The 26,040-nt window shown below is 42.1% G+C and overlaps 1 protein-coding gene across 2 annotated transcripts in view; it reads left to right on the top strand.

Moving 5' to 3' along the window:
• Nucleotides 1-26,040, top strand: part of LOC133575405 (serine/threonine-protein phosphatase 2A 55 kDa regulatory subunit B beta isoform) — a 177,048-nt gene that overhangs the window by 90,416 nt on the left and 60,592 nt on the right. Inside the window, exon 1 of one of the 2 annotated variants that reach the window (XM_061928124.2) lies at nt 4,146-4,770. The exons of the other annotated variant lie outside the window; for it this stretch is intronic. Coding sequence (XP_061784108.1) covers nt 4,701-4,770 — 70 coding nt within the window. The 5' untranslated portion in view covers nt 4,146-4,700. Of the gene's footprint in view, nt 1-4,145; nt 4,771-26,040 lie in introns of those variants that run through there. 2 annotated transcript variants of the gene reach the window in all.

The following is a 26,040-nucleotide window of genomic DNA, read 5'->3' on the forward strand; positions in this document are numbered from 1 at the left end:
TATATATTATTAATGTTGTAAATACAAATCTTTATATATCTAGAAAGGTTGGTCCTAAACAGGTGGGCATTTTTCGGAGGTCTCAAGAAGGTAATAAAAACAAGAATGTATGTGTGTAAAAATTTGAAGTGCTCCCCCTCTAGCCAACATATGTAATAACATGTGTGTGTAAGAAATTTAATGTGTGCCTTTTTGGCCAAAATTAATTAAAACAAATAAAATATGTAAATAGACACAATGTAATAACTTGAAGTAAATAATGAAGATTAAAAATCTATTACAAAAAAAAATAAAAAAATTACTAAAAGCTTACCTTTTTTATATTTGCATAGTATGTATATATTATTGATGTTGTAAATACAAATCTTTATATATCTAGAAAGGCTGGTCCTAAAGAGGTGGGCATTTTTCGGAGGTCTCAAGAAGGTAACAAATACAATAATTTATGTGTGTGTGTAAAAATGTGAAGTGCTCCCCCTCTGGCCAACATATGTAATAACAAGTGTGTGTAAGAAATGTAATTTGCGCCCCATCTCCATCCATCCATTTTCTACCTCTTGTCCCTTTCGGAGTAGTGGGGGGTGCTGGAGCCTATCTCAGCTGCATTCGGGCGGAAGGCGGGGTACACCCTGGACAAGTCTCCACCTCATCACAGGGCCAACACAGACAGACAGACAGACAGACAACATTCACACTCACATTCACACACTAAGGCCAATTTGGTGTTGTCAATCAACCTATACCCAGGCAGGTGCATGTCTTTGGAGGTGGGAGGAAGCCGGAGTGCCTGGAGGGAACCCACGCAGTCACGGGGAGAACATGCAAACTTCACACAGAAAGATCCCGAGCCCGGGATTGAACTCAGGACCTTCGTATTGTGAGGCACATGCACTCAGTAACAATGAAGATTAAAAACCAATTACAAATACAAACCCTGTTTCCATATGAGTTGGGAAATTGTGTTAGATGTAAATATAAACGGAAAACAATTATTTGCAAATCCTTTTCAACCCATATTCAGTTGAATATACTACAAAGACAACATATTTGATGTTCAAACTGATAAACGTTTTTTTTTTGCAAATAATCATTAACTTTAGAATTTGATGCCAGCAACACATGACAAAGAAGTTGGGAAAGGTGGCAATAAATACTGATAAAGTTGAGGAATGCTCATCAAACACTTATTTGGAACATCCCACAGGTGTGCAGGCTAATTGGGAACAGGTGAGTGCCATGATTGGGTATAAAAACAGCTTCCCAAAAAATGCTCAGTCTTTCACAAGAAAGGATGGGGCGAGGTACACCCCTTTGTCCACAACTGCGTGAGCAAATAGTCAAACAGTTTAAGAACAACGTTTCTCAAAGTGCAATTGCAAGAAATGTATGGATTTCAACATCTACGGTCCATAATATCATCAAAAGGTTCAGAGAATCTGGAGAAATCACTCCACGTAAGCGGCATGGCCGGAAACCAACATTGAATGACCGTGACCTTCGATCCCTCAGACGGCACTGTATCAAAAACCGACATCAATCTCTAAAGGATATCACCACATGGGCTCAGGAACACTTCAGAAAACCACTGTCACTAAATACAGTTGGCCGCTACATCTGTAAGTGCAAGTTAAAGCTCTACTATGCAAAGCGAAAGCCATTTATCAACAACATCCAGAGACGCCGCCGGCTTCTCTGGGCCCGAGATCATCTAAGATGGACTCATGCAAAGTGGAAAAGTGTTCTGTGGTCTGACGAGTCCACATTTCAAATTGTTTTTGGAAATATTCGACATTCTGTCATCCGGACCAAAGGGGAAGCGAACCATTCAGACTGTTATCGACGCAAAGTTCAAAAGCCAGCATCTGTGATGGTATGGGAGTGCATTAGTGCCCAAGGCATGGGTAACTTACACATCTGTGAAGGCACCATTAATGCTGAAAGGTACATACAGGTTTTGGAACAACATATGCTGCCATCTAAGCGCCGTCTTTTTCATGGACGCCCCTGCTTATTTCAGCAAGACAATGCCAAGCCACATTCAGCCACGTGTTACAACAGCGTGGCTTTGTAAAAAAAGAGTGTGGGTACTTTCCTGATCTGCCTGCAGTCCAGACCTGTCTCCCATCGAAAATGTGTGGCGCATTATGAAGTGTAAAATACGACAGCGGAGACCCCGGACTGTTGAACGACCGAAGCTCTACATAAAACAAGAATGGGAAATAATTCCACTTTCAAAGCTTCAACAATTAGTTTCCTCAGTTCCCAATCGTTCATTGAGTGTTGTTAAAAGAAAAGGTGATGTAACACAGTGGTGAACATGCCCTTTCCCAACTACTTTGGCAGGCGTTGCAGCCATGAAATTCTAAGTTAATAATTATTTGCAAAAAAAAAAAATATTATGAGTTTGAGCATCAAATATCTTGTCTTTGTGGTGCATTCAATTGAATATGAGTTATAATGGATTTGCAAATCATTGTATTCCGTTTATATTTACATCTAACACAATTTCCCAACTCATATGGAAACGGGGTTTGTAAAACCATAAAAAAATACAGAAAAATAAATAAAAGCTTACTTTTTTTATACGTGCATAATATGTATATATTATTGATGTCCTAAATACAAATCTTTCTATATCTAAATTGGCCCTTGTGTGTGAAGTGAGTGTGAATGTCGTCTGTCTATCCGTGTTGGCCCTGTGATGAATTGGCGACTTGTCCAGTGTGTACCCCGCCTACCACCCGAACGCAGCTGAGATAGGCTTCCCGAAAGGGACAAGCGGTAGAAAATGGAAGGATGGATGGATTAATAACACTGCCAAAACTCTAAATTTTTCTTGTGAAATTGTGACCTTTTTCTTGTGAAATTCCAACTCATTTCTCACAAGCTTTTTTATATTTACATAGTATGTATATGTATCAATGTTGTAAATACAAATCGTTATGTACCTAGTAGAGATGCGCGGATAGGCAATTATTTCATCCGCAACCGCATCAGAAAGTCGTCAACCATCCGCAATCCACCCGATCTAACATTTGATCAGAACCGCATCCGCCCGCCATCCGCCCGCACCCGCCCGTTGTTATATATCTAATATAGACGATGCAAGGCATTAGTGAGGTTATAAAGCTTTTGCCTGTTAAAGAAAGGAGACTGATCCAATGCAGCACAGACATTCGCGTGCCACGCTGTCACGACCCAGACGCACACCAGTGCGCAATCATATGGGAGCCGCGCTGAGCGCACCTCCAAGCGCGTCTCGCTGCCGGCGACGGCCGGGTATATGGGCCCGACGCTCCAGCGCCATCCATTTTCAGGGCTAGTTGATTCGGCAGGTGGGTTGTTACACACTCCTTAGCGGGTTCCAACTTCCATGGCCACCGTCCTAGCTGCTGTCTATATCAACCAGGGTGAGCCCCACCCCTTTCGTGAGCGCACTGCGCGCGGAGTGACCCCTGTTACGCGCCCCCGGCAACAGGGGTGGCGGGCAGGTAAGCTGCGCGGGCGGAGCGCGCGGAGTGACCCCTGTTACGAGCCCCCGGCCACGGGGGTGGCGGGCAGGTAAGCTGCTTACCTGCTGCGCGTGACGCCGGCCGCGGCGAAGGCGGACGAGGCAGGGTGTCGGTGCGGTGGGCGCGGTGGTGACCCTGGACGTGCGTCGGGCCCTTCTCGCGGATCGCCTCAGCTACGGCTCCCGGTGGGGCCCGGCCCCTTCCCCCGGCGAGGCGTCGGGGGCCTTCTCCGCTCCGTAAAAGTGTCCATCTCTTTTTTTTTTTTTCTTCTGTTGTGGCATATGCAGCAGGTGCCTGCTCGTTTTTCGTATGTGGGTAACAACATTTAACTATGTATATATATTTCCGAATTGGTTTAACTGCCACCCGCCTGAATCTATTTAAAATCTAATTTTTTTCAACCGCCCGCCCCGACCCGACCCGACCCGCGGATAAAATCTAATTTTTTTAAATTTCATCCGCGGTTGTGCCCGCAAACCGCGCATCTCTAGTACCTAGAAAGGGTGGTCCTAAAGAGGTAGGCATTTTTCGGAGGTCTCAAGAAGGTAACAAATACAGGAATGCGTGTGTGTGCGAGTGTGTGTGCATGGGAGGGGCCCTTCTCTGCTAAAGTGCGGTGGCAGCAGTGTGTGTGTGTGTGTGTGTGTGTGTGTGTGTGTGTGTGTGTGTGTGTGTGTGTGTGTGTGAGTGTGTTTGCATGCACTTACACACTTGCCCAGTGAGTCAGCTCACTATTGCCAGGCGAAAGAGAAGAGAGGATCGGTTCGGTCCAAAGAGGAGATCTATTCTACACCGGGAAGGTACATGTGGTGATTTACGGTAGCAAGTGTTCTCAGCAAGCTTGTTGACGCATAATCCCGCCCGCCCCGCTGGCACTAGGAGGGGGCAGAGCCATCCAACCTTTAAGTCAAACCCTGGAGAAGATCTTGGAGCGCACGGCTGCACCTTCACCAGACATTTATTTGCTGTTGCACGGATTCTACTCGCGAACCATATTTCATCAGATCCAATAGTTTATTTATTTTTTTGGCACATCATCACCAAGGCTATTTGATCGCCGACGTTACGCCGCAGATCTGGAGCCATGACAGGCGCCCCGCTGGTTCCACAGCCCGCCTGCTGACGGTACCTGGGCAGGATGGGAGAGAGGTCTGCCGCTGTCAGGATCCCGAAGCAGCCGATTTATCAATGGAGGAGGAGAGCGACACCCGGAAAATTAACAGCAGCTTCCTTCGCGACCACAACTATGCAACCGAAGGTATTTTCAAGTGTGCGCGTTAATTGCATTGCCTCCAGAACACCGCCAGAACTTGTGTGCGTAACCGTCATTTCACTCCAAATAGCGTGGCTCTGGTAAAAGTGGTGATGATGAGGTGGAGTCCAGTCATGCTATTTTAGGATGAGCATAATCTTAAAACTCCCTGTGTGCGCCCAAATCTACCACGCTGTTGAATGGTGGGCACATGTTTGGAGAACATTGTCCCAATTTTTGAGTGTAAAAATTAGGGATGTCCAATAATGGCTTGTTGCCGATATTCCGATATTGTCCAACTCTTTAATTACCGATACCGATATCAACTGATATATGGAGACGTGGAATTAACACATTATTATGCCTAATTTGGACAACCAGGTATGGTGAAGATAAGGTACCTTTAAAAAAAAAAAAAAAAAAAAATAAGATAAATAAATTAAAAACATTTTCTTGAATAAAAAAGAAAGTAAAATAACAGTTCAATAGAAACTAGAAATGAATGAAAATGAGTAAAATTAACTGTTGAAGGTTAGTACTATTAGTGGACCAGCAGCACGCACAATCATGTGTGCTTACGGACTGTATCCCTTGCAGACTGTATTGATATATATTGATATATAATGTAGGAACCAGAAATATTAATAACAAAAAGAAACAACCCTTTTGTGTGAATGAGTGTGAATGGGGGAGGGAGGTTTTTTGGGTTGGTGCACTAATTGTAACTGTATCTTGTGTTTTTTATGTTGATTTAATAAAAATAAAAAAAATAAAAAACGATACCGATAATATAAAGAATGATACCGATAATTTCCGATATTACATTTTAACGCATTTATCGGCCGATATTGCAGGCCGATGTTATCGGACATCCCTAGTAAAAATCAATCAATGCTTTTCATAGAACCCCCAAAAAAAGGTCTAGTGCACAGGTGTCAAACTCAAGACCCGGGGGCCAGATGTGGCCCGCCACGTCATTTTACTTGGCCCTCGAAAGCCTGGAAATAATATGGATTAGGGGTGTGGGGAAAAATAGATTCCAATTCGAGTCGCGATTCTCACGTTGTGCGATTCAGAATCGATTGTAATTTTTAAAAAATCGATTTTTTAAAAATTTATTTATTTATTTTTAATTAATTAATTTAATTAAAAAATAAATAACATTTTTAATCAATCCAACAAAACAATACACAGCAATACCATAACAATGCAATCCAATTCCAAAATCCAAACCCGACCCAGCAACACTCAGAACAGCAATAAACAGAGCAATTGAGAGGAGACACAAACACGACACAGATCAAACCAAAAGTAGTGAAACACAAATGAATATTATCAACAACAGTATCAATATTAGTTACAATTTCAACATAGCAGTGATTAAAAATCCCTCATTGACATTATCATTAGACATTTATAAAAAAAAGAAAAAAAATAACAATAGTGTCACAGTGGCTTACACTTGCATCGCATCTCATAAGCTTGACAACACACTGTGTCCAATATTTTCACTAAGATAAAATAAGTCATATTTTTGGTTAATTTAATAGTTAAAACAAATTTACATTATTGTAATCAGTTGATAAAAAATGGTCCTTTACAATTATAAAAGCTTTTTACAGACATCTACTACTCTGCTTGCATGTCAGCAGACTGGGGTAGATCCTGCTGAAATCCTATGTATTGAATGAATAGAGAATCTTTTTGAATCGGGAAAAAATCGTTTTTGAATCGAGAATCGTGTTGAATTGAAAAAGCCCTAATATGTATCAATAAAAGTACTGTAACTTTTCTTACTAAATGTATTATTTCTTTCTATTTTGGGAGGAAAAAAATAAATGTACTCCATGTTATCGCAAATTATGTTCACTTAAATATTGTCTAATTATGCAAAAATATATTATCCAATTTTCAAACCTTTTTTAAAATATAAATACATACTAATAATAATGATTTCAAAGCAAGTTATCCATAAAATTGTGCAATGTAAAAGTAGCAATAGACTTCATGGTAAAATTGTGAAATTTACTGTAATTTTTACAGCATTTTTCTCTAAATGAAAAAAACTGTACTTTTTTTGTACTGTAATAAACTGTGGTTCCATGTTTGGAGAACATTGTCCCAATTTGAGGGGTGTTTCCTTTTTGAGTGTAAAATTAAATGTAATGCTTTTCATAGAACCCCCAAAAAAAGGTCTATTGCACAGGTGTCAAACTCAAGGCCCGGGGGCCAGATGTGGCCCACCACATCATTTTATTTGGCCCTCGAAAGCCTGGAAATAATATGTATCATTAAAAGTACTGTAACTTTTCTTACTAAATGTATTCTTTCTTTCTATTTTGGGAGGAAAAAAATAAATGTACTCCATGTAATCGCAAATTATGTTAACTTAAATATTGCCTAATTATACAAAAACATATTATCCAACTTTCAAACCATTTTTTAAATAGAAATAAATAGTAATAATAATGATTTCAAAGCAAGTTATCCATCAAATTGTGCAATGTAAATGTAGCAATAGATTTCATGGTAAAATTGTGAAATATACTGTAATTTTTACAGCATTTTTCTCTAAATGTAAAAAAAGAGTACTTTTTTTGACTGTAATAAACTGTGGTGCCATGTTTGGAGAACATTGTCCCAATTTGAGGGGTGTTTCCTTTTTGGGTGTAAAAATCAATCAATGCTTTTCACAGAATCCAAAAAAAAAGGTCTAGTGCACAGGTACAAAACTCAAGGCCCGGGGACCAGATGTGGCCCGCCACATCATTTTATTTGGCCCTCGAAAGCCTGGAAATAATATGTATCAATAAAAGTACTGTAACTTTTTTTACTAAATGTATTCTATCTTTCTATTTTGGGAGAAAAAAAAAAAGTACTCCATGTAATCGCAAATTATGTTAACTTAAATATTTTCTAATTATTTATTTATTTATTTGAATTAGGACAATGTATATTCATCAACATAGAGCAACAATGTAAATATGCCGGAGTTAGCACAATAGCTAATTTTCATCTGTTGGCCTAAGGCAGGTTAATACAGTAAACATTCAACAGGTCATGATACAAAAGAATACATAAATCACAAGACATTACACATTACAAGCATACCATAAGCACAGACCATGGACAAAAATAAATAAAACAAACAACAAACAAACAAAAAAACCTAGTGAATAATCTGATTGTGCGTGCATGTCTGATTAGTTTTCAACCACACAGTTTCTGACATGGGCTGGCAACCTGTTCCATGACTGTATGCCTCTGATAGACCTTGCCATTTGGCCAAATTTTGCAAAAATATAATATCAAACATTCAAACAATTTTTTAAATACAAATATATACTAATAGTAATGATTTCGAAGCAAGTTATCCATCAAATTGTACAATGTGAAAGTAGTTTTAATGGTAAAATTGTGAAATTTACTGTGGTTTTTACAGCATTTTTCTCTAAGTGAAAAAAACTGTACTTTTTTTAACTGTAATAAACTGTGGTGCCATTTTGGCATTTACAGTAATACACCGAAACATCTACAGTTGTTGATTTGCAGTAAAAAAAACCAAAAGAAAAAAAACAACAACAACTGGCAGCTCAGATGCCGAAATTTTACTGTAAAATTTACATTAGTTTTTTTTACTGTAAAAAAATAATAATTCAATTTTACAATCACATTTTGGCACCTGAGCTGCCAGTTTGTTTGTTGTTGGGTTTTTGTTTTTTTAACCGCAAATCAACAACTGTAGATGTTTCGGTGTATTACTGTAAATGCCAAAATTGCACCACAGTTTATTACAGTAAAACAAAAGTATGTTTATTTTCATTTAGAGAAAAATGCTGTAAAAACCAAAGTAAATTTCACAATTTTACCATGAAATCTATTGCTATTTTTGTGTCAAAGTCGTTTTCACTGAGGGCCACATTGCAGTAATGTTTGGCCCCAGAGGGCCGCTTCCAACAGTGAATATAATTATTACATTTTTTTTAATGCATTTTATTAGTTGTTTTTTTTTAAACTAAAATGTAAAAACAATATGGTAAGTTGCAATAATTTCACCTCAAAATTTAGTGTACATTACTGTAATAAATAAATAAATAGTAAATAATGTATTTACATTACATTACTGTAAAAAATGCAGCTCAGTTGCCAAAAGTTTGCTGTAAAATTTACATTTGTTTTTTTTTACTGTAATTTTTAAAAACTGCAATTTTACAGTCAAATTTCTAACCATAAAATCAGCAGTACTGTTTTTCCATTTACAGTAATATACACTCAATTTTGAAGTGAAATTATTGCAACTTACCATATTTTTTTTTTGCATTTTTGTTTTTTAAAAATCTACGAATACAATTAATTAAAACAATGATGTAATAATAGTATTCACTGTTGGAAGCAAACACAACTGCGATGTGGCCCTTTGACACCTCTGGTCTAGTGTCTTCCTCACCCACACACTGAACATTGGACATTAGCAGTTATTGCTGCTTCTGGGCAATAATTGCAGTGTGTGTGCATGTGTGTGTACTCCCTGACCACACGTCAGCCTCCTGCATTATCTGCCTGTTAGCAGTTGGGTGGTTAATAGTGCCCTCATGTTCCACCAATCAGCGCCACAAGCTGCTTGGTCAACATAAAACATTGATTAACAGGTAAAGGCATGCATGAATCAAATCATTCATCTCATTAGGACCTCGGCCTCTGTAGTAAGCAATTATGCAGATTGGTTTATGTGCGTTGATGGCTGAGCTGCTATGAGTGAGATAATGGCAACGCTTAGGCTTTAACTTGCAGCAATTAACTAAGTGCGCCATATTGTCATGCGTCATTTTCTAGAATGTTAAGAAAGTATCTCGATATTTTGGCAAACTATTTTGTAAAAAATAGTTTGCCAGAGGAGAGTCAGGCATTTCAGTTATGGTATTTTTTATACAAATTCACATCCAAGTGAATCGTTTGCATTTTTATCATTAATTTGAAATCACACTGACCGAGCTGTCTTGTTTAAACGTAACAAATTGAGTTAATAAGCTTGACTTGGACATTACTTTAAGTGGTTGCTTTATTAGTTTATGTTGATAATCGGGTGATTGTATATGCAGGATGCTGATACAGTTGTTTACACAGATACATTTATAAACATTACCAGGTTCTCAATAGTATTTTAATTCAGGGATGGGGGCGTGAAAAAATGATGTCCCTTAAGGGGGGCACCATTTAAAATAATTAGGAACGACTGTCTGAAGCTAGTGCAGTGGTTCTTAACCTTGTTGGAGGTACCGAACCCCACCAGTTTCATATGCGCATTCACCGAACCCTTCTTTAGTGAAAAATAAAATGTTGGTTTTTTTTCAAATTCAAGACTACGTTATATGTTTTTGGGAACACTTTAGTATGGGGAACATATTCTAAGTAACAAAGACTTAATTTAGAGTTATTTGGTTAGGGTTAGGGTTAGAGGGTTCGGGCCAGGGTTAGAGGGTTAGGGTTATAATAAGGCCATGCCGAATAAGGCATTAATAAGTACTTAATAATGACTAGTTAAGAGCCAATATGTTACTAATTTGCATGTTAATAAGCAACTAATTAATGGTGAATATGTTCCCCATACTAAAGCGTTACCATGTTTCATTACTGGTGCACACAATGAACCGTGCATGAACATTACCTTGTTCAAACAACAAAACCAACAAAGTGCATAAACTCACAACAAATGACACACCTGCAAATCAGTCTGACTTCTGCTGTTGCCGTATCCGTAATACGCCGATAGGGAGAAGTTTTTATTTACACGATGAGTCGGGTGTGTCTTGACCTCCGCCGAACCCCTGAGCCCGACTCACCGTACCCCTAGGGTTTGATCAAACCCAGGTTAAGAACCACTGAGCTAGGCTATAGGGATGGGTACCTTTCACATTTGAATCAATACAGTACCGACTCCTGGTACCTGGGAATCAATGCCAGTATACTCACAGTACCATCCATCCATCCATTTTCTACCGCTTAATCCCTTTGGGGTCGCGGGGGGCGCTGGAGCCTATCTCAGCTACAATCGGGCGGAAGGCGGTGTACACCCTGGACAAGTCGCCACCTCATCGCAGGGCCAACACAGATAGACAGACAACATTCACACTCACATTCACACACTAGGGCCAATTTAGTGTTGCCAATCAACTTAACTCACAGTACCAATTGTAGGTATTTATGTGTGTGTTTATAACTGTTTATTTGTTTAATAATACAATGATAATGATAAATGTCCGGTCATGTTTTCTTACATGTCTGTGTCTCATTTGCAAGTATTATATAGTAGACTTTGCCTGCAGTTGCAATGCCAAGACCTTAGATGGCAGTAGTGTATAGGCTACGGTGTGTTGCCTAGACAGGAAGTAGCCAAATATATTATTTTGTTGTGCCCTTAATAGTCTTTACACTGTAAGTTGTATACCGTATTTTTCGGACTGTAAGTCGCAGTTTTTTTCATAGTTTGGCCGGGGGTGCGACTTATACTCAGGAGCGACTTATGTGTGAAATTATTAACACGTTACCGTAAAATATCAAATAATATTATTTAGCTCATTCACGTAAAAGACTAGACGTATAAGATTTCATGGGATTTAGCGATTAGGAGTGACAGATTGTTTGGTAAACGTATAGCATGTTCTATATGTTATAGTTATTTGAATGACTCTTACCATAATATGTTATGTTAACATACCAGGCACGTTCTCAGTTGGTTATTTATGCCTCATATAACATACACTTATTCAGCCTGTTGTTCACTATTCTTTATTTATTTTAAATTGCCTTTCAAATGTCCATTCTTGGTGTTGGGTTTTATCAAATACATTTCCCCCAAAAATGCGACTTATATATGTTTTTTTCCTTCTTTATTATGCATTTTCGGCCGGTGAGACTTATACTGCGGAGCGAGTTATTTTCCGAAAAATACGGTACTTATTATACACCTTCTGTTTGATGGTAACATGTATCTTAGTTGTAGTTTTTATTACCAAAATTGTAGGTGTTGAAATCCCCATTTAAAATTGTTCATCTTTAGCATCCATCCATCCATCCATTTCCTACCGCTTGTCCCTCTCGGGATCGCGGGTCATGTCCATGGCAAATCCAAAAAGTGTGGCCTTACTGTATATTGGAGTGTTTTTTTTAATATCAGGCATACTTGCCTTGTTGGCATAAAAAATTACCTAGAGGCAATTCGACTGAGTCCGCTCTGAGTGCTGCTTGAGTGCTTGTTTGCCCGCCAAGTGTTTAAGAAGGACGCGACGTCACATGCGACAAAATCACCTGCTCAGTGGCCTTGTGGTTAGAGTGTCCGCCCTGAGATCGGTAGGTCGTGAGTTCAAACCCCGGCCGAGTCATACCAAAGACTATAAAAATGGGACCCATTACCTCCCTGCTTGGCACTCAGCATCAAAGGTTGGAATTGGGGGCTACATCACCAAAAACAATTCCCGAGCGCGGCCACCGCTGCTGCTCACTGCTCCCCTCACCTCCCAGGGGGTGAACAAGGGGATGGGTCAAATGCAGAGGACACATTTCACCACACCTAGTGTGTGTGACAATCATTGGTTCTTTAACTTCTTAACTTTAAAGCAGTGGTTCTTAACCATGTTGGAGGTACCGAGCCCCACCAGTTTCATATGCGCATTCACCGAACCCTTCTTTAGTGAAAAATATATATATATATTTTTTCAAATTCAAGACAAAGATATATGTTTTTTTTACCGGTGCATGAACATCACCTTGTTCAAAGAACAAAACCAACACAGTGCATAAACTCACAACAAATTACACACCTGCAAATCAGTGTGACTTCTGCTGTTGCCATATCCATAATACGCCGATAGGGAGAAGTTTTTATTTCCACGATGAGTCGGATGTGTCTCGCCCTCCGCGGCGGAGGGTCCGCCGAACCCCTGAGGCCGACTCACCGGACCCCTAGGGTTCGATCGAACCCAGGTTTAGAACCACTGCTTTAAAGGTATCAAAATATAGCACTGTTAGATTTTTACGTGAATGGATTCTCAGTAGTACCAACAGAATTTGGTCGTTGCCTATAAAAGTACTGAAACCATCCATTTTCATGGGGGATAAAACATGTTTTTGGTGCATAAATCGAGGTTGTTTGTGTGTGTGTGTTTAGGTTCGCAGGGTGGGTCAGAGGAGCAACAAAGCATCCAGCACAAAGAAAGTGTTTTTATTTAAATGTGTCGTCACTGACTGAGTTCCCACACGCTACACATACTGTTAAACACACAGGGCAGGAGGCTGTGAAGTGGGGGAGGAAGCGATGGATATCTTTGTTTGCGCTGAGATGAAAAAAAAAACCGGAGCTTCTTTCGCAGCTCGTCTCTCCGTCTGACTCCTTCAAACGTGCCCCACACTGCAAAAACTGAAATCTAAGTAAGATTGAATATCTCAAATAAGGGTGATATTTGCTTATTTTCTGTCTGATAAGATAAGTCTTCTAAGTCTTCTCACTAAGCAGATTTTATGTTAGAGTGTTTTACTTGTTTTAAGTGTTTTGGTCCTAAATGATCCCAGTAAGATATTACAGCTTGTTGCTGAGATTTTGTGACCTATATTGAGTAAAACATGCTTGAAACTAGAATATCAACTGTTGCAAAGCTGTGTCATCAACACTCACAAGTATAAAACTGCTTTTTTAAAGTAATAATTTCTTATTTCAAGCATGAAATAAAAAAATCATGACTTTAACACAATTGTGTCTCATAATTAAAACGGATGACAGACAAATGGACTTTGCTGTTTTATTTTCAATGAAACAATAGAAAACACGTACTCATATAGTAGTACAGTTGGCACAGTACAGTAAACTAATATTTAAACATTTAACATTTGATATTTCAAAACATTTTGCACATTCAGATAAAATCTTCAAAATCACACTAAAAAAATTGGCCGGGGGCCGGGCTATAAATATATATATATATATATATATATATATATATATATATATATATATATATATATATATATATATATATATATATATATATATGTATATATTCCTTGCGCACTAATTGACTGAAAGAGCACGCACTTGGCGCGATGATGTCATGTTATTGATAGGAAAATGCATTTTTAGACAATATGATTTGCCTGAGCGGCTAGTAGACCCTGAGAGTAACAAGCGGTTTTTAGTATAAGTTTGCTGGTTTCAAGAACTGTAATGCCGAGTGCATATCATTATGTCAAGATAATGGCACTAGCATTTACTTAATTTAAGAATATTTTTCAACATACTGAGGAAAAAGGTCTCATATTTGTTTTTTCTATCAAGAAAAGTGCACTTGTTATTAGAGAGAAAATTCTTATTTGAAGGTATTTCTGGGTTAATTGAGGTTAGCTAATTTTACTTGTTTTGGAAAGTCCTGACAAGCATACTTGCCAAACCTCCCGAATTTTCCGGGAGACTCCCGAAATTCAGCGCCTCTCCCGAAACCCTCCCGGGACAAATATTCTCCCGAAAATCTCCCGATTTTCAGCTGGAGCTGGAGGCCACGCCCCCTCCAGCTCCATGCGAACCTGAGTGAGGACAGCCTTTTTTCACGACGGGACGACAACACTCCTCTCTGAGCTGCCACCTTAACGTGGTAGAGGAGTTTGCGTGTCCCAATGATCCTAGGAGCTATGTTGTCCGGGGGCTTTATGCCCCCTGGTAGGGTCTCCCAAGGCAAACTGGTCCTAGGTGAGGGATCAGACAAAGAGCAGCTCGAAGATCTCTATGAGGAACACTGACAAGGAACCCAGATTTCCCTCGCCCGGACGCGGGTCACCGGGGCCCCCCTCTGGAGCCAGGCCCGGAGGTGGGGCACGATGGCGAGCGCCTGGTGGCCGGGCCTGCCCCCATGAGGCCCGGCCGGGCACAGCCCGAAGAGGCAACGTGGGTCCCCCCTCCAATGGGCTCACCACCCATAGCAGGGGTCATAGAGGTCGGGTGCGATGTGAGCTGGGCGGCAGCCGAAGGCAGGGCACTTGGCGGTCCGATCCTCGGCTACAGAAGCTAGCTCTTGGGACGTGGAACGTCACCTCACTGAGAAGTTCCGGCTAGATATAGTCGGACTCACTTCGACGCACAGCAAGGGCTCTGGAACCACTTCTCTCGAGAGGGGCTGGACTCTCTTCTACTCTGGCGTTGCCGGCAGTGAGAGGCGACGGGCTGGGGTGGCAATTCTTGTTTCCCCCCGGCTCAGAGCCTGCACATTGGAGTTCAACCCGGTGGACGAGAGGGTAGCTTCCCTCCGCCTTCGGGTGGGGGAACGGGTCCTGACTGTGGTTTGCGCTTATGCGCCAAACCGCAGCTCAGAGTACCCACCCTTTTTGGATTCACTCGAGGGAGTACTTAAGAGTGCGCCCCCGGGTGATTCCCTCGTTCTACTGGGAGACTTCAATGCTCATGTTGGCAGCGACAGTGAAACCTGGAGAGGCGTGATTGGGAAGAATGGCCGCCCGGATCTGAATCCGAGTGGTGTTTTGTTATTGGACTTTTGTGCTTGTCACAGATTGTCAATAACAAACACCATGTTCAAACATAAGGGTGTCCATATGTACACTTGGCACCAGGACACCCTAGGCCGCAGTTCCATGATCGACTTTGTAGTTGTGTCATCGGATTTGCGGCCTCATGTTTTGGACACTCGGGTAAAGAGAGGGGCGGAGCTTTCTACCGATCACCACCTGGTGGTGAGTTGGCTGCGATGGTGGGGGAGGATGCCGGACAGACCTGGCAGGCCCAAACGCATTGTGAGGGTTTGCTGGGAACGTCTGGCAGAGTCTCCTGTCAGAGAGAGTTTCAATTCCCACCTCCGGAAGAACTTTGAACATGTCACGAGGGAGGTGCTGGACATTGAGTCCGAATGGACCATGTTCCGCGCCTCTATTGTCGAGGCGGCTGATTGGAGCTGTGGCCGCAAGGTAGTTGGTGCTTGTCGTGGCGGTAATCCTAGAACCCGTTGGTGGACACCGGCGGTGAGGGATGCCGTCAAGCTGAAGAAGGAGTCCTATCGGGTTCTTTTGGCTCATAGGACTCCTGAGGCAGCGGACAAGTACCGACAGGCCAAGCGGTGTGCGGCTTCAGCGGTCGCAGAGGCAAAAACTCGGACATGGGAGGAGTTCGGTGAGGCCATGGAAAACGACTTCCGGACGGCTTCGAAGCAATTCTGGTCCACCATCCGCCGCCTCAGGAAGGGGAAGCAGTGCACTATCAACACCGTGTATGGTGAGGATGGTGTTCTGCTGACCTCGACTGCGGATGTTGTGGATCGGTGGAGGGAATACTTCGAAGACCTCCTCAATCCCACCAACACGTCTTCCTATGAGGAAGCAGTGCCTGGGGAGTCTGTGGTGGGCTCTCCTATTTCTGGGGCTGAGGTTGCTGAGGTAGTTAAAAAGCTCCTCGGTGGCAAGGCCCCGGGGGTAGATGAGATCCGCCCGGAGTTCCTTAAGGCTCTGGATGCTGTGGGGCTGTCTTGGTTGACAAGACTCTGCAGCATCGCGTGGACATCGGGGGCGGTACCTCTGGATTGGCAGACCGGGGTGGTGGTTCCTCTCTTTAAGAAGGGGAACCGGAGGGTGTGTTCTAACTATCGTGGGATCACACTCCTCAGCCTTCCCGGTAAGGTCTATTCAGGTGTACTGGAGAGGAGGCTACGCCGGATAGTCGAACCTCGGATTCAGGAGGAACAGTGTGGTTTTCGTCCTGGTCGTGGAACTGTGGACCAGCTCTATACTCTCGGCAGGGTCCTTGAGGGTGCATGGGAGTTTGCCCAACCAGTCTACATGTGTTTTGTGGACTTGGAGAAGGCATTCGACCATGTCCCTCGGGAAGTCCTGTGGGGAGTGCTCAGAGAGTACGGGGTATCGGACTGTCTGATTGTGGCAGTCCGCTCCCTGTATGATCAGTGCCAGAGCTTGGTCCGCATTGCCGGTAGTAAGTCGGACACGTTTCCAGTGAGGGTTGGACTCCGCCAAGGCTGCCCTTTGTCACCGATTCTGTTCATAACTTTTATGGACAGAATTTCTAGGCGCAGTCAAGGCGTTGAGGGGATCTGGTTTGGTGGCTGCAGGATTAGGTCTCTGCTTTTTGTAGATGATGTGGTCCTGATGGCTTCATCTGGCCAGGATCTTCAGCTCTCACTGGATCGGTTCGCAGCTGAGTGTGAAGCGACTGGGATGAGAATCAGCACCTCCAAGTCCGAGTCCATGGTTCTCGCCCGGAAAAGGGTGGAGTGCCATCTCCGGGTTGGGGAGGAGATCTTGCCCCAAGTGGAGGAGTTCAAGTACCTCGGAGTCTTGTTCATGAGTGGGGGAAGAGTGGATCGTGAGATCGACAGGCGGATCGGTGCGGCGTCTTCAGTAATGCGGACGCTGTATCGATCCGTTGTGGTGAAGAAGGAGTTGAGCCGGAAGGCAAAGCTCTCAATTTACCGGTCGATCTACGTTCCCATCCTCACCTATGGTCATGAGCTTTGGGTTATGACCGAAAGGACAAGATCACGGGTACAAGCGGCCGAAATGAGTTTCCTCCGCCGGGTGGCGGGGCTCTCCCTTAGAGATAGGGTGAGAAGCTCTGCCATCCGGGAGGAGCTCAAAGTAAAGCCGCTGCTCCTCCACATCGAGAGGAGCCAGATGAGGTGGTTCGGGCATCTGGTCAGGATGCCACCCGAACGCCTCCCTAGGGAGGTGTTTAGGGCACGTCCCACCGGTAGGAGGCCGCGGGGAAGACCCAGGACACGTTGGGAAGACTATGTCTCCCGGCTGGCCTGGGAACGCCTCAGGGTCCCACAGGAAGAGCTGGACGAAGTGGCTGGGGAGAGGGAAGTCTGGGCTTCCCTGCTTAAGCTGCTGCCCCCGCGACCCGACCTCGGATAAGCGGAAGAAGATGGATGGATGGATGGATGGATGGGACGACAACAGGGTGACAAGAACTAAATCATCCAGACTAGAGATAAATTGTATTATTATGTTTATCTTGCTTTAAAATAAATATATTTATTAATTTAAAAAAAAAAAACTAAATACATTTTTACAAAATTTTGCTTAAAACATCAAAATTAATTGTATTTTTATTTGTATTTTTTCTGACTCCTTATTACATCCAGCCATAGAATTATACATTAAAATAAACATATTTGAAATAATTGATTTTAAATTATCGTAATAATTCATTTAAAATGACCATATTTAATTATTAAAATAATTGCTTGTTTATCAACAACTTTAGCATTTTATTCATTACATTTTGAAGCTCTCAGAAGCGAAGTTGTTATATTCCTTAATATTTATTTATGCAAGTTTGAAGTATCAATTATCTAAACACAGTTTTTTTTTTGCATATTTTCAGGATGTAGATATACATATATATATATATATATATATATATATATATATATATATATATATATATATATATATATATATATATATATATATATATATATGTATGAAATACTAGACTTGGTGAATTCCAGCTGTCAATATACTCCTCCCCTCTTAACCACGCCCCCAACCACACCCCGCCCCACCCCGACCACGCCCCCATCCCCCAACCCCCCACCTCCTGAAATCGGAGGTCTCAAGGTTGGCAAGTATGCTGACAAGCCAAATTTTCTTGTTCTATTGGCAGATAATTTTGCTTAGTTCAATTGAAATACCCCTAATTTTTGTATTTTTTTCCCCTTGTTTTTGAACACTGACTTTTTGCAGTGCACTGCTTTCATCAAGAGAAAGATGAGAGTTCCCCGCGTGGTTATCAGCGACCGGCCAGCCTGTGGCCCATCTGCGCTTTTTTTAAACGGGGCGAGCCCACTTTTGTCACGTTTTATAGCTTTAATTTACGGTCGTCACAGCCCGTATATCACGAATGAGTGTGTTTGCCCATGGCTGGCTATCCCTAAGTGATATGAAGTCAGACTGCAGCCAAAGATCGCACATGAGGCAGGTGTCTGGGTCTGCATCCCATCCTCGTAATTTGCCACGTGTTCCACTCAGACCACACACACACAGATAGTGGTGGTGAGGTGTTGGGATCCCCTCACCCCCCCCAGGCTGTTTTTGCCCATACCAGCAGCAGCCTGTAATGATGTCACATTTTAATGATGTCAATGGCGCTGACCTTTCCCTTGCACCAATCCCACGCATCACTGAGTGTGTGGGCCGTTACACCGACTCTGTACGTGACGTCTGCAGACTACAATCAATTAGATATCTCCTTTCGATCATCATTGCTACTTTTAAATACAAGAATGGTCTCATTTGTACAAATTCAGCAGCAGCCACCTGCAGATGACACATCCATCCCTGGCAGCTGGTCTTTATGACTGCATGTCTTGCTGGTAATGTGTACCGTATTTTTCGGACTATAAGTCGCAGTTTTTTTCATAGTTTGGCCGGGGGTGCGACTTATACTCAGGAGCGACTTATGTGTGAAATTATTAACACATTACCGTAAAATATCAAATAATATTATTTAGCTCATTCACGTAAGAGACTAGACGTATAAGATTTAATCGGATTTAGCGATTAGGAGTGACAGATTGTTTGGTAAACGTATAGCATGTTCTATATGTTATAGTTATTTGAATGACTCTTACCATAATATGTTACGTTAACATACCAGGCACGTTCTCAGTTGGTTATTTATGCCTCATATAACGTACACTTATTCAGCCTGTTGTTCACTATTCTTTATTTTAAATTGCCTTTCAAATGCCTATTCTTGGTGTTGGGTTTTATCAAATAAATTTCCCCCCAAAAATGCGACTTATACTCCAGCGCGACTTATATATGTTTTTTTCCTTCTTTATTATGCATTTTCGGCCGGTGCGACTTATACTCCGGAGCGACTTATACTCCGAAAAATACGGTATGTTGACATAACGCAGGGGTCGGCAACCCGCGGCTCTGGAGCCGCATGCGGCTCTTTGATCACTCTGATGCGGCTCAGCAGCTTACTTGCTGAACCCCCCGATCTTCCCATGAGACTTCCGGATTTCAGTGCCTCTCGCAGAAAACACCCGGGATTAACATTCACCGATTTTAACCCGGCGTGTCATGATGGTACAACATTTGGCGCCCTCTACAATCTGTATTAACGGTGTGCCAGCCCAACACTTGTTATACAATATACATCTTCTGCTTGCACACGTACGTGACAGCAAGGCATATTTGGTCAACAGCCACACAGGTTACACTGACGGTGGTCATATAAAACAACTTTAACACTCTTACTAATAATGCGCCACACTTTGAACCAAAACCAAACAAGAATGACAAACACATTTCGGGAGAACATCTGCACCTTAACACAACATAAACACAACAGAACAAACACCCAGAATCCCATGCAGCCCTGACTCTTCCGGGCTACATTATACACCCCTGCTACCACCAAACCCCGCCCCCACCCCAACCCTGCTCCCTCACACATCAACCCCCCCCCCTCTCTGCGTCGGTTGAGGTGGGCGGGGTTTGGTAGCGGGGGGGGGGGGTGTATAATGTATCCCGGAAGAGTTAGGGCTGCATGGGATTCTGGGTATTTGTCCTGTTGTGTTTATGTTGTGTTACGGTGCAGATGTTCTCCCGAAATGTGTTTGTCATTCTTGTTTGGTGTGGGTTCACAGTGTGGCGCATTATTAGTAAGAGTGTTAAAGTTTTTTTTTTATACCGCCACCGTCAGTGTGACCTGTGTGGTTGTTGACCAAGTTTGCCTTGCTGTCACCTACGTGAGCAAGCGGAAGCCCCATGCAACGTGTGGCTGATCAGGCACGCTGGCTGTAGTGGGCGCTATATGCTGTACCATCACGGACGCTGAGAAGTGCCATTCCTTTAAAACCCGCGTGCCGCACAAGCTTTCAAATACCACATAAAGCTGTGGGCAGCGTGTTTGAGACCCCTGGTTTATACATAGCACAAAGCAAAAAAAAACAACTTTATATGCAGTGTAATTTCATTCAAAATTTCCAAAATATTTTTGCGGCTCCCTTTGTTTTCTATAATTTGTGAAACTGGTCAAAATGGCTCTTTGACTGGTAAAGGTTGCCGACCCCTGACATAACGACACAGGCCTATGTTCAATTTAGTACTTAAAGTCTCGGGTGGAAAAAATGTAAATATAACTTCCTTGCTGTGAAACCTAATGTCTGCTTTGGTATTGATTTTTGCTCCTTTACGGAACAATGACCTAAAGATCTCGTTTCTCCATCTCTTCCCTGCCCCCCCTTGCTTTCTCTCATTCTGTGACTACGAGGCGGCATGTGATGTATCTGAATACTGATGCAGGCCCCGTATCAGACAATCTTTATTACTGCCGCTTATGAGAGCCCGAGCTAAGCTTGCCTGTGTGCCAAGGCAAACGGCCCGGGGCTACACTTTAGGACCCCGGCATGAAAAGACTTAGCCCACCATACCCCCAGGTCCCATCTATTATTCACCGCGCAACGTTCAAAACACATTGACTCGCCACGTATACTGCCAGTCGTATAATGTGTGTGTATGGGGGGCTTAATAGCAAGCTGTGAAGTTGGGATGAGTCACAGTCCTTATTCAGCAGCTGCTTTCTTGCCCTGATTAGCTTTTTATTAAATCTGCAGCTCCATGAAAATTTAATGAGAATTTATTGAAGTGTACCCGCGGTGCGTATATATATATATATATATATATATATATATATTAGGGGTGTAACGGTACACAAAAATTTCGGTTCGGTACATGCCTCGGTTCAGAGGTCACAGTTCGGTTCATCTTCACAACACAATATACATTTTTTGGTTATTTATTTACCAAATTTGTAAACAATGGCTTTATCCTTTTAAAGGGGAACATTATCACAATTTCAGAAGGGTTAAAACCATTAAAAATCAGTTCCCAGTGGCTTATTTTATTTTTCGAAGTTTTTTGCAAAATTTTACCCATCACGCAATATCCCTAAAAAAAGCTTCAAAGTGCCTGATTTTAACCATCGTTATATACACCCGTCCATTTTCCTGTGACGTCACATAGTGATGCCGATACAAACAAACATGGCGGATGGACAGCAAGGTATAGCGACATTAGCTCTGATTCAGACTCGAATTTCAGCGGCTCAAGCGAAATTGAAGAAGAAACTGAAGCTATTGAGCCATATCGGTTTGAACCGACGAAAACAACACGACAGCCAGCGACACGGGAGAAAGCGAGGACGAATTCGGCGATCGCCTTCTAACCAACGATTGGTATGTGTTTGTTTTTAAGTGTTGTAATGTTTTTAAGCTAAATTATTGGTAAACACAGTTTATGTATAATAATTTACGTAAAACCGCGAGTAATGAATAAAGTTTTCATCAATTAATATATTCTGTAGACATACCCTCATCCGCTCTCTTTTCCTGAAAGCTGATCTGTCTAGTTTTGGAGTTGATGTCAGCAGGCCAGGGAAGCTAGGGTCGATATTCTTCTCTTGATCATCTTCAGTGGGATAAGGGACGGTAGAAGCGGTGTGAGCCAAGACATCCAGGGGGTTTAGCTTGCTCGTCTGCGGGAACAAACTGCCGCCATTGCTTGCCGTGCTACCGAGGTACTTTGTCCCTGAATAGCTCACACACTCCGGCAGATTCAATGGGGGTCTGGCGGCAGATTTCTTTGACTTCATCGTTGGAAATGCATCTGCTTTGAGTGTCGCAGGATATCCACACATTCTTGCTATCTCTGTCGTAGCATAGCTTTCGTCGGTAAAGTGTGCAGAACAAACGACTGACCATTTTCGTCGGCTTTCCTCACACCCTCGTATTTTGAACAACATTCGTCCAATTTCTTGCCACTTTCGCATCTTTGGGCCACTGGTGCAACTTGAATCCGTCCCTGTTCGTGTTGTTACACCCTCCGACAACACACCGACGAGGCACGATGTCTCCAAGGTACGGAAAACAGTCGAAAAAAACGGAAAATAACAGAGCTGATTTGATTCGGTGTTTGTAATGTGTTTGAGAAAATGGTGGATTGCTTCCCGATGTGACGTCACGTTGTGACGTCATCGCTCCGAGAGCGAATAATAGAAAGGCGTTTAATTCGGCAAAATTCACCCATTTAGAGTTCGGAAATCGGTTAAAAAAAATATAGTCTTTTTTCTGCAACATCAAGGTATATATTGACGCTTACATAGGTCTGGTGATAATGTTCCCCTTTAACATTGGGAACACTATAATAATTCTGCCCGCGTTAATCAACATTAAACTGCCTCAAGTTGATGCTCAGATTAAATAAAATGACACAACTTTTCTTCTACATATAAAAAGTGCAACATTAAACAGTTTCAAGTCAACCTATCATGCTTAATTTATTACAGCACTCGGGAAGCCTGTAGTTGATTTATTATGTAAATGTTATATTTTTGTCAACATGTGATAGCAGGGACCCTGCCATTCAAAACTAAGCTGCTCCATTACTAATGATTAATGTAACTATAGCTGAAAAAAATAGTACAATAGGAGAGACTACACACACACACACACACACACACACACACACGCACACACTGTAAAATGAGCTAACACTGTGCTAAAAGCTAATTAGCCTTCACCTCAAGCCAGGACTGCGAGCGAGCTGAGCTGCAGTTTAAGTTTCTAGAAGGTCAATGGGCTCATAGTGATGTTACTAGTAGTTGACTGGGAGGTGTTTATTTTAATTTGGGGAGAGTATGCTGCCTTATGCTCACCTGCTAAACACCTCGACGCTGGAGCGCTGACTACATGCGCTCTGAATACGCACTGCTGATTGGCTGTTACCGCTTTGTGTGTACCAATCAGATGGTTGTGTGGGTGGGACAATGCTGGGTGCTGAGACAGAGGCAGAAGAAGCAAAGCAGCTTGTTAAGACTTTAGCTAAGAAACTCGTTCGGTACACCCCCGTACCAAACCGAAGCCCCCGTACCGAAACGGTTCAATACAAAACACGTACCATTACACCCCTAATCTATATATATATTAGGGTTGTACGGTATATCGGTATTAGTTACTGTACCACGATACTAATGAATGATTTTCGGTACTATACCGTCTCTGAAACGTACTGGTCCCGCACCCCTCCGCGCCCGCGTCGAAGTCACGTCGTGACATTGCTGGTTTACGAGCAGACGAGCATGTTCGGCAGCACACAATCACGGAGTACTTACAAGCAGACACAGTGTGTAGACAGAAAAGGGAGAACGAACGCATTTTGGCTTAAAAACTAACGATAAAGGGGATGTTATAACACTAAAACGCCCTCAGGAAGAGGTGCTTTAAGACATGGCTAGCTAGCTAGCGGCTAACATCCATCCGTTGTCGGCAGTGTTTTAGTTCTAAATCACTAATCCTGGTCTCCATGGCGACAAATAAAGTAAGTTTCTTGCAAGTATCATCCCTGCAGGACGAGGAATAGCTGAACATGCTTCACTACACACCGTAGCTCACCGGCGTCAAAATGTAAACAAACACCATTGGTGGATCTACACCTGACATCCACTGTAATGATACCAAGTACAGGCACGTACCTAGTCGATACTACTATGATTATGTCGATATTTTTTGGCATCACAACATCTTCTTTCGTCTTTTTTAAATGTATATTATGTTTATAAAGTCAGGAAATATGTCCCTGGACACATGAGGACTTTGAATATGACCGATGTATGATCCTGTAACGACTTGGTATCGGATTGATACCCAAATTTGTGGTATCATCCAAAACTAATGTAAAGTATCAAACAACAGAAGAATAAGTGATTATTACATTTAAACAGAAGTGTAGATAGAACATGTTAAAAGAGAAAGTAAGCCGATATTAACAGTAAATGAACAAGTAAATTAATAATCTACCACTTGTCCTTAATAATGTTGACAAAATAATCGAATGATAAATGACACAATATGTTACTGCATATGTCAGCAGATTAATTAGGAGTCTTTGTTTGTTTACTTACTACTAAAAGACAAGTTGTCTTGTATGTTCACTATTTTATTTAAGGACTTAACTGCAATAAGAAACATGTTTAATGTACCCTAAGATTGTTTGTTAAAATAAAGCCAATAATGCTATGTTTTTGTGGTCCCCTTTATTTAGAAAAGTACCGAAACGTATCGAAATAATTTTAGTACCGGTACCGGTACCAAAATATATATATATATATATATTTTTTTTTTCCCTCAGGGTTGCTGCGATTTCCTGGTCAAATGTGCGGAGCCACTGCATGAGTCACTCAGTTTGCATCTTTGCCTGAAGGCTGAGCATTGTTTGACCTCTCTGAACTTAATAACGGGGGGGACGTTAGTGCATTTTGATAGCACACCGTCGTGTCCGTATGGCGCCGCGCACTGAGACATTTACATTCCACTGATAATATTCATGTAAAAAACATGTGACTGTCCTGCAGACATCATTTCATTCAGCCTTGAAAAGGAGATGAAAGAGATTTCACCAAGACAGAAAAGGAGAGAGGCGGCTTTTGTTTTGCTGGTGGATTAAAATTCAATGTGCCCCCGTTTCCCCCCCAAGCCCCGCCCTTTATTCCATCTTCACTTTCTGTGAGATGTATCAACAACAAAGGTTGCATAAATTGATCGCTGACTTCAGTCCGACCCGCGATGCGTCTGCAGTTAGACGTGTGCTACGTGCAAGTGTGTTAATGAAGTGGGAGAAATGAGGCAATGGCACCCATTACACCCAACTCTCACTTGCAATGCTGAAAAGCAAGCACCCATCCACCCACACACACACACACACACACACACACACACACACACACATTCAGCCATAATGCACGCTGCATGTCTCATGGGGCTGATCCAGGAGAAAGCAGGTTAATTAGCTTGTTCACATCAGATCTTACAAAGAGTCATGGTCCTCCCATGAAAAGAGCTGCATTATGCTCTTTGGCTTTGTGTGGAGCTCATAAAGCTTAATAAACCCCTTAATCGTATGGCTGCCAGACCAGTTATAGCAGCGGGGCTCGTTCAAAGTTTTAATTCATCTCCATTGTTAACGTGGCTCTGAAATAATTGAGGCTGTGATCAACTGTTTGAATTAGCACTTGGTACTCACAATGCTGCTTTTGTCAAACAATGCAGCTCAATCGACCTCCAATTTGTACATAACTCCAGAAAATTTGAATACAAACCACAGAGGCGTGTTTAATACAACCCTCTTGTCTCTTTCCAAACTAGTCGTTTGTTTTTTTAGACTGCAGCGATGTATTTTGTATTAGTTACCGAATTTTTCGGA

Source organism: Nerophis lumbriciformis, linkage group LG35, assembly GCF_033978685.3.
Source record: "Nerophis lumbriciformis linkage group LG35, RoL_Nlum_v2.1, whole genome shotgun sequence".
NCBI classification, from domain to species: domain Eukaryota; kingdom Metazoa; phylum Chordata; class Actinopteri; order Syngnathiformes; family Syngnathidae; genus Nerophis; species Nerophis lumbriciformis.